Source organism: Stegastes partitus, unplaced genomic scaffold (genome assembly GCF_000690725.1).
Source record: "Stegastes partitus isolate 25-593 unplaced genomic scaffold, Stegastes_partitus-1.0.2 Scaffold2713, whole genome shotgun sequence".
NCBI lineage: Eukaryota > Metazoa > Chordata > Actinopteri > Pomacentridae > Stegastes > Stegastes partitus.
In genome coordinates, this window is record NW_007580444.1 from 10,096 (window position 1) to 19,815 (window position 9,720).

General features: G+C 40.3%; 1 protein-coding gene across 1 annotated transcript in view; it reads left to right on the plus strand.

Annotated features, from left to right (window-relative positions):
* LOC103375623 (dystrobrevin beta-like) overlaps window positions 1-8,740 on the plus strand; it is a gene marked incomplete at its 5' end in the record, with an annotated part of 14,344 nt that extends 5,604 nt beyond the window's left edge. The window contains 8 exons of the mRNA XM_008305941.1: window positions 1,286-1,374; window positions 1,955-2,068; window positions 4,050-4,146; window positions 4,461-4,481; window positions 5,753-5,912; window positions 7,512-7,601; window positions 7,731-7,784; window positions 8,715-8,740. Coding sequence (XP_008304163.1) covers window positions 1,286-1,374; window positions 1,955-2,068; window positions 4,050-4,146; window positions 4,461-4,481; window positions 5,753-5,912; window positions 7,512-7,601; window positions 7,731-7,784; window positions 8,715-8,740 — 651 coding nt within the window. The remainder of the gene's footprint in view (window positions 1-1,285; window positions 1,375-1,954; window positions 2,069-4,049; window positions 4,147-4,460; window positions 4,482-5,752; window positions 5,913-7,511; window positions 7,602-7,730; window positions 7,785-8,714) is intronic.
* Between the last annotated feature and the right edge of the window lie 980 nt (window positions 8,741-9,720).

Here is a 9,720-nt window from a genome sequence, read left to right on the forward strand (position 1 = left end):
CAGTTAAGTTCAGTTCAGTTAAGTTCAGATAAGATAAGATAAAACTTTATTGTGCCTGATATTGCTTAGAAAAAACAAAATGACATAACATGAGAGTAGATGCAGTGCCTACGAGAGAAGCAACAATATTTAAGTACAATACAGTAGTAAAATATAATAAGTAAGCTAATTATAAGGAACTACAATAGAAAGGTGAAAAGCAATTCTGGTAATGATAATGAGGTAATAGGTAATACCACACATGATAATGAAATATTGCACCGTACACTGACGGTGTTGTACATCAAAGTAAAATAATGCACATGTGATCAAAACATTAAACACAAACATTTTATATTACCTGTGATACTGAAAATACACAAACTGTGTGACGTCTAGCATCAGGTCCATTTCATATTTTTAATTAATTGGCATTACTTTGTAGAAATCTGTTTCACTTTGGCATTAAAGAGTCTCTTTCGAGGTAAATTCTTGTCCAAAAAAAAGCCAAATTAAACTGACGGTGGTTCAGTATTGAAAAGCAATAAAAGGAGGAAACTTCCAGGGGGGGTGTGAATACTTTTACTGGCTCCGTAACACAGCAAATGCTCCTCAAGCAGCTACTTGATCAGAAATAGACCAACTGGTGCGTTTGTTTGCTCTGCAGCCAAACAAAATCACATTCTTTTAATGAAGAAGTCTGTTAATAATAATTGCAAGTTTACGTAATGTAATATGCAATCTAGTTTCACGCTGAACACAGTCGGAGGGATGCAGCTCGCTACTTCCTTGCAGAAATTAACGACTGAGTGATCAAAAAAAAACAATGAAAGTGACAGCTACCTTGTTTTACAGACGCATTTTTGATGAACAAAGAGTATATGACAGTTTCACATTAAGAGCTGCTCCACATGCTTCGCCAGTTGAGCGTGTTTTTCAGGGTGTTTTTGCAATTATTTCCTCACACGCTGACAGAAATCCTAATGCTAACTCAAAACAACAGAATTCCATCCTAATAAGATGATGGAGAAAACACGTTTTAGTGCCCAGCAAACATGCATGACGAGCGATCTATCACGAGGCTTTGCCCGGGTTTGTTTGGATTCCTGCTTTGCTGTCTGGCTGTTATACGGAGGGATGATTGTAAGCCGTGGTGAAATAAAATGGTTCCCTGTTTATGCAGAAGCATAATAAATCTCCAGCAGAGCATCATTACTGCTCGCTGTGGTCAGACGGAAGCTGTTTGCGTTTGACTTTTGTTCTCCCACCGTTTTTAATGCCATTCTATGGTAATTTTGTTTTTCAGCAACAGTGTCCTCCATCGGATCTGAGCTTCAACTTCGACGCCAATAAGCAGCAGAGACAGCTGATTGCAGAGCTGGAGAACAAAAACAGGTTCCGTTTGTCATGTAATCACACATTACACATGTGGGAGACAAATCTGTGTTTTTAAGTGGGCAGTTGGCAGTAAATATGATGAAAGTTTGTGTTTAGGTGCAGTTATAGGCGCTTCATTTACACTCTCTTTACATCCACGGTTAGAGAAAGTTTGCAGATAAAGATTGACATGCAAAGCTGATGATGAACTTAGAAATATGATGCATTGTAGCAGCAAACAGTTAGAGCAACAGTGCACCATTTTATGAAAATGCACATTTGCTTTCTTGCAGAGTTAGTTAAGAAAATCAATACCACTCTCACATCTATGCAGTAAATATATGGCTACAGCATGCAGCTTGGCTAATTAAACTGTTCCTCAACCGGCTCTGAATTTAAACGGCTGCTTACATGTTAATGCATCAATATAACAGCATCATATATTTAATGAAAAAAAGCAATCATTAAGCTTTATTCATACCTTTGATGCTTTAGGTGCAGTTTGTTGGTGAGAATTTCCACTAATGACGTTAGTATGTGTGAAAGTAGTTTTACATTATTACTGAGCAATAAACCTGCTCCTGTGTGCTGTTTCCAGGGAGATCCTGCAGGAGATCCAGAGGCTGCGTCTGGAGCATGAACAGGCCTCTCAGCCGACACCAGAAAAAGCCCAGCAGAACCCGACGCTTCTGACCGAACTGCGGCTCCTCAGGTATCAACCCGCTGTCACTACTTCTATAAATGCATTTTCTACCCAATGCAGGGAACAAGCAGCCATTTATTAGGGAATTCAAGCAGAAAAAAAAAACAACCATCAGGGCCGCTGAACTCATTCTTCAAGTAGAAATAACGTCCCCCTAATTCGGGAGGATGTTTTTGAATTAGCTTCACTAGCGGCAGCCGAGCGGGCATTTGTCATGCTGGCAGGACACTGGGACCCTTGGGTTCGGTTCTTGGAAGAGATTCACCCTGAGAGGACGAGCTACAGCACTTGTTGCCCTGAAGGACTCCTTGTTTGTCTGGTTTGGCCTGAATAATGAATCAGACGCAGCGCTGAAGGTCAACAGTTGTTGCAAAAATTACATATATTCTTACTTTTACAGTTGAGATTCATCATTTGCATTAATTTACATGGTGTTTTCTTAGTTTGTGCACAAAAAACAGCCACTCTTTGGCATGTTGTGAGTGTTGCGCAACTAGTTTTTGCATAAAACTGGAGAATAAATGGATTCCACTTGCTGTTTCTCTAAGCTTAGTTCAAGCATTATTAGCCTGTGTTAGTTCTCATAACTATTAGATATGATCAGCTAGATGGCTCCAATATTGAGCCACAGGATAAAGGATAAAAAGCAGTCTGTGGATATCTTTGAGTTTCTCAAAGGCTGACTTCAGTCAAACATGATTTTGCTTTGGTTTCTGAAGCTTTTTCCAAAAACAGCTGCATACTGTGAACACCAGAGGGTGACAATAAGCCAGAATCATCACAGAAAACAGACGTCCACATGCTGCAGATCACTTAACAGGGGTCTGCGACTCAAATAACTCCAGGGCAGGGTTTGTGCTCCCGGAGAAGCTACTTAAACACTCGAAAAAGTTTATTTTTCAGCAGCCAGTTTAAACTTTAAACACAGTGAAGCTGAGCGACTAGACTTTCTCTCTCCAGGTTGAGCAGGGTCGTGCTTCTGTTTATGTTGCGTTCCTGGAAAGCAGCAGCAGATGAGACGTAAAATAGTTGTTAGAAATGAGAAAAATAATATTTTTTGTAGCTCCTTTGAAATCGCAAGGTCACTTTTTATTCATAAAGAGACATTTCGGTGTCAGGTGAATCACAGGAAACCCTGAGATCAGTTGGTCACAAGTTGAAGTATTTATGTTTAACAATATTGCAGCTAATTAAATAAAATCCCATTTTTATGCTCCAGGCTAATAGTAGTATTAATCTTGAGTTATGGAGCACTTTTCAGAGCCAATACTTTAGCAAAATAAACTTAAAAATAACAAAAGCATTGATAAAAATCAATTCAAAAAAATAAAATGACAGACAAAAAGTAATTAATGAACTCTTAAATAGGAGACTGAAGACAAATCATGCTGAGAAAAACATTTAAAAAATAAGAATTTGTGTGCCTGGTTTAACAAGTGAAACACCAGAACTGGAGTCCACCACCAGGCCTGTAGTTTGATACCCCTGCTTTAGGAAGACATCATTTCTTGTAGATTTCAGGGAACATATGGCAGAATAATAATCACAGTAAAGGTGTTTATGGCACCGGTGCACATAAGACCAGCAGAGAAGTTTTACTTTAGTACATCTGAGCAACATGAGCTTTGTGCTTTGCAGTGGGCTGATGTAATTGATGCAAATGCATTTAACTCCACATACATTTAACTATTTGTGCAGCTGCTGCTATTCATTAGACTTCAAGGCAAATCTGGCATCTGCAAGGAAATCTACACAAAATGCAAGTTTATGATTATTTTTTGTTTGCTCACAGACGACATAAGTAATCTAAATAACTGATCCAGAATAACTGAATCGCTTTGAGTTCTCAGTGATGCTATCGTCCTTTGGGAATGAACTCGAGGCATATTTGTCTGCACTATAAGTCACCAGCCAAAGCACTTTGTATAATAATCTGCTCTGTGGATGAGTTAGAAACTTGCACTTATAAACTTCTTGTTCTTCCTTTCAGACACAGGAAGGACGAGCTGGAGAGGCGCATGTCGGCCCTGCAGGAGAGCAGACGGGAGCTGATGGTGCAGCTGGAGGGACTCATGAGGCTGCTAAAGGTGAGAACGTCACCTTTTTTTCAAGAAGATTTAAGACCTCGGTATTAACATCCCAAGATACACGTTAAATGTCCTAAATCTGCTCTTCTTCTTCAGCATATTACAGGTTTTGTCAGTACCTTTTTAATAATTCAGGTTTAAAGCTTAGTGGGCTGTTTTGTGTGTTTAATTCTTTAAAGATACTGCAGTGATCTTTGCTGACTGTTCCTGCAGAAATTCCCTTTTTCTTCTTCTTTCATTGCTTTAATTCTGTTGCTTTCACTCTCCTTGCTTTCTCTCTCTCTCTCTCTCTGCTTACCTTTGCTGGCTGATAGGATGAGGAGCAGAAGCAGGCTGTAAGTTGCCCTTAATTCAGTTTGCAAGGCTCGATACCTGGCTCTAGTCACATCACTTAGTCTAATGCTTCCATACTCTCCCTCCGTCTTCACACAGATGTGATTGAAGGAAGTTTTTATAACACCTTTTAAGTCGGCCCGTTAGGGAAGATGATAGGATTCGCACCGTCTAACTCGGTTACGCCGATCTGGTCGTCGAATTCAGCGCCGCTCCACCACCATCGCGAATCTTTCAAAACCAGTTTTCCAAGTTGAGAGAACTGTGTTTTTCTCTGTCCAAATGTCAGGGACCTGTTCCTTTCATCGGCGCTAACAACCTCCCTTCTAATGTGACTGCAGTCTGGCTGGCCATCTGCTGCCTGGCTCCGAGCCACCAACCTGGGCCTGCACCAGTCCCAGAGACACACAGTGATCCTTTCTCTATGAGATATTGCTCCCGACTCAGCACAGGCCCCTTTTTTGCACACCCACGCATGGTTCTCATTAACCCCTCGATGCTGCGAAGGTGCACTACAGAGACGCAGACAGCCAGTGTAGGATTACCAGAAGACTTCTTTTTTTCCCCCTCCGTTGTTTTTGTTTGTTCTCCCCGTAAGGATTAAGTTCTTTTAGTCACATCTGTGTCTGTGTTTGTTTTAATAAAAGTCACCTTTAGAAGCAAAAAGGCCATCTCTCCTTTAAGCCGCAATCTGTGATCGCAAGACTGCGTCCTCCATTGAAACGCGGGATTGGCTTTGTTGATGTAGAGATTATTTGAGATTTGAGTCTCGTTTTTTTTTTCCTCTCTGTCAGAAGCTTAGATTCGGTAAAGGTTTGCACATGGAAGGACCGCGCAGTATGTCACGAAACTAACCAAATATTCCATCTCATTTGTGTCCTAGTAACAGTGGGCCGCTAGTCTCTTCAAATAATAAATATAATGCATGGATCTCATTCTTATTAGCATTTATTGACTGAGGAATGAGGACTACATCAAATTCATGCAAGTGGTTCCAGACCAGCTCCATTGAATTACTGCGAGATTGTTTAAAAAGTCATTAAAGCAGAATTATGGGATGAGTTTAAAATAGTTTTGGGAAATAATATGGCCAAGTCTGTCTGTGTGGTAAATATAGAAGGAGATGGATTTTTTTCAGAGACATAACTTATTCCTTTAGTGAGGGGAAACAACTTGTGTTTTCATATTAAACCAAAACTTTTACCATTTGGTGAATGCATGAGGTTGGTGCCGATCGTACCCTAACTATCCCGGCTGTTTCCATCCGTTGCAGTCCCAGTCTGGAGGCTCCCCTCATTCTTCTCCCAGCCACGGTGCAGGCTGCTCCATGCCCATGCCCATACGCTCCACCTCGGCTGGGTCCACCCCGACCCACACACCGCAGGACTGCCTGGCGGGGGTGGGAGGGGACGTGCTGGAGGCCTTCGCTCAGGGTGAGTCTAAACCAACACCTGAAAGAAAGAGCAAATCTGTGTGCAAACGTGTGGAAACTTATGAGTAATTAATGTTGGCGTGGAGTTAAAAAGGTGTCAGAACTTGATGAATGTTTTCCATGTGGTGTATTTAAAGTCTCTCTTGATTAAACCACTAAAAACTTATCTGTGTCCATCAACGTTGCGTATGAGGCCGCTTCAAAAAGCTCGCAGCTTCACCAGAACGGGAGGAAGATTGTTCTTGCATTATTTTTTACTTTAACTTCAATGGTGACGATCTGCTCGTGGAAGACGGTCACATCTTGAGTCTCCAGATGCTCCTCAGCAGCTTGCATGACCTTCTCATCACTCTGGGATTTCAGTTTGGGAAACAGATAGAAGTCAGCCAGCTCACCACCTGTTTTTCTTTGATCGCTTTTAACATGTGATGTTTTGTGGACGGTGATAAAAAGGATTTATAGTTTACAGTTGTGCCCCAAAATGGGAGTTACACCCGTCGTTTCCAGGTGAGGCTGAGAACTTTTTGAAGTACCCTCATACAAGTTTGAAAATAATCCCTTTCTGCCCTAAAATAGCTCAGTTGTAACGTCATCTAGAATGCAAGATCTATGAAGTCTCTGCTTTTCTCTGCATCCACACCAACACCACTCACTGCAGCTTGAGCACACCAGCTCATCTCAGCTTAAACACTGTAATACTGCTCTACACTACACAGTAGCCCATTTTCATTTAAATGTCAAGCAAATTTGATGCAAATTTCTGAAAAGTTGCAACAAAGAAAATGCAAATTAGGCTTTTTTTCCCCTTAACTAGGCTGCGTAGTTTTGTCAGAAGGCAGCAGTGGTGATAAACAGAGCAGAAGAAGCTGGAAGCAGAACCAGCTGTTTGCTAAACCTCAAATAAATAGAAAAACAAGCTAAACGTTAGCCAACTACAACAGAAACACAAACAGAATTTCTCAAGTATTTAGTTTAATTAGTCTTTCAAGTCAATTGGTATCAGACATGTGAACACAATAGAAGAAGCGGAAACAGCTGTGCATTGACTCTTTTCGAGAATGTAAAAAAAAATACCTTTAACAAACGTTTTTATTGCATAATTGAGTTTTTTTGTTAGTTTTTTTTTTATTTTACCTTTTTTAAATGACCTTTCTCCAGTGTGATGCTTTAAAATGGGCATAAAAATACATAATGTAAACAAGTGCCAAGTTGTAATGTTGGAGTGATTTAGCCATACAGGTTTGAAAGTGATTTGAATAATAATGATGCAGACAGCTGGAAGGATTTGTTCCTTATGTTTATTATATATGAACCCCTGAAAGTCTGAATCTGTGTTTTTTAAACTGTCATTGGTACATGACAAGGTGGAAATGCTCAGCCATGGTGCTTACTGCTGATTTGGCTCATGATATGTCTTCTAGCGTATAAAAACACACCATATTGACATGCTGACAAAGTAAAAAAAACAACTTGATTTTCTCTGTAGGGGGACTTTAAATCTAAAATCTGAAATCCCTCATAAAGCAGTGATACCAACACCAGGCTCAGCTTATATTGAATGTGTATTAACTTGTAATTTTAAACTGTCTCTGTCTCTCAGGTGTACCTAGAAATCTTCGGAATGATCTTTTAGTTGCTGCTGACTCAATCACAAACACCATGTCATCACTGGTGAAAGAGCTGCACTCAGGTTGGTGTTATAGGCTGCTCCTCTCACCTCCATTATATTCTCTAATCTCAAATCATCTGTATGATTACTGCTGCTACCTTTGCATCTTGAGGTGCATTTTCACTGACTTTTTGGCTTGTGCTCTTAAAGTGGATGATGGGGCAGATGACGAGGAGACCAACATGAGGAACGGTGGAGACAGAGGTGGGTTTAGGTACTTATCGATACTCTTGTTTCCTATTTGAAGCGTTAGAAATAGTTTATTAGACACATTTGTATTGATCATAACAATTGGCCAAAGCATAAACACACAATATTTCCTTTCTTTTTTTCAGCTGAAGCAGAATGAACAACAAAAAGTAGGACTTATGATTAATTAATATTACATTATGCATATAAAACGTATCACAGAATCCCAGAGCAGGAGTGGTTGCAATAATTTAATTTTCCCGTGCCACCTCGGTATCGCGTACCAGCGTGCTCTCTAAAGACGGAGGGATAATTAAATTGTGAAGTCGAGAAAATTGCTGTTTGCTTCTTGTACGAATCATTTTTTAAAAATCCGGTTACCTTGTTCTCCAGAGACGATTAACTCATGTTTAGCGACGTAATCAAATAAATTGTTTTCACCAGAAAACAAAAGGTAATTTCTCAAGTTAATTGGCTAATTATTCCATTTTCTGGGGAAAACATACCTCAAGACAACAAGACAATTAACCAGTTGTCATGCTCATATAAGTTATTGGAGATAATGGTAAATGGTCAATCTGAATCATAAAATAAAAGTAAATTATTGCAAACGCTGCCGTTCTTGGCTTCCGTATAAATTAACTTGAGAAACAAGTTTCCTGAAGCACAAGTACTTCATCCAAACAGAGAAACAGCAGCTGGTGCTAATAATGAACATGTTGTTTCTTCAGTTGTTAGCTTGGAAGGGTTTGCCGCAGCTAAATATTTGCATGGCGTCTTTATCGACGAATAATATACTTGTCTGGCTCTTTGAAATGAGCTACCGCCGCTGCTGCTGCCATCCAAAAGTAGCAAATGCATCGTGGCACATTGCCACCGAGTCATTTTATTTCACTAATTCATGCAGACTGTCAGCGGCTCTGCTCTTGTGTTTGTGTTGTCCAGGCACAGTGAGAGTACCGAAGCACTGAGGGAAAGACGACACCATCCCATCCTGTAAGGACATACAGTCATCACCTGGGAAGAATCAGTAACAACAACAACAACAACAACAACAACAGGAACCCCCCCTGGCATTAGCACGTAGAGTAATGCATGCTGTAATCTAACAGGATTTCACTATGTGAAAAAAAAAACAAAAAAAAAACGTTTCTTCACACCTTGCAGGTAGCAAGATGTGTCTAATTAGCAAGTGTGTATGTTGTCCTGTAAACAAAAAACTGCTGTTATTACCCAATGATTTCCCTCATGACTGCTAAGGAATGGCTTGCTGTGCTTTCTCTCCCAACTGTTCCATCGCAGCAGATCGTTCTGTATATAAAACACTGTAAACACATGGGAAAAAAGAGGCCTCCTGTCACCACACGTTTCCCCGTTTTTGCTTTTTGTATGATTAGCGCTAGCATTTTATTAATTTTTTTCAGTTTCGATCTTTTTTTTCTATTTTTTGCATGAAGTTGCACTCATGTCAGGATTTAGGTACTGTACCACGCTATGCCAGCTCTTTGTGGGTTTGTGATGACAGCTGGGTTGTCAGAAGTGTCCTGCCTCAGAATTCACGCTGAGTGTGTTTACTGGCACATCCGTATTCTGGAGCTGAAGTCTGCAGCAGCAGCAGAGATGTGCTCTGGTCTCAGTCGGAAGTGACTGAGGGATATTTTGGGAAATACATTTGTTTTTTTCTTGCCAAGAGTTTTATGAAAAGATCAAGCCGGGATATAGTTAGCTCGGCTTAGACTGGAAACAGGTGAAACAGATAAAACAGGTGAAATAGGACTTTGCAGAGTCTTGTTGATCAGCTGAGACTCTGGGAAGTCGCTGCACCCGGCCAGGAAATAGTCCAGCACGACGTCCCCCTTAAAAAAAAAACACAAAAAAAAAGGAAATGTGTAGCTAACCTGCTTTTGTCCTGGAAAACAGTCTCTAAAGCTTACGAATAAAAGGGAAACTT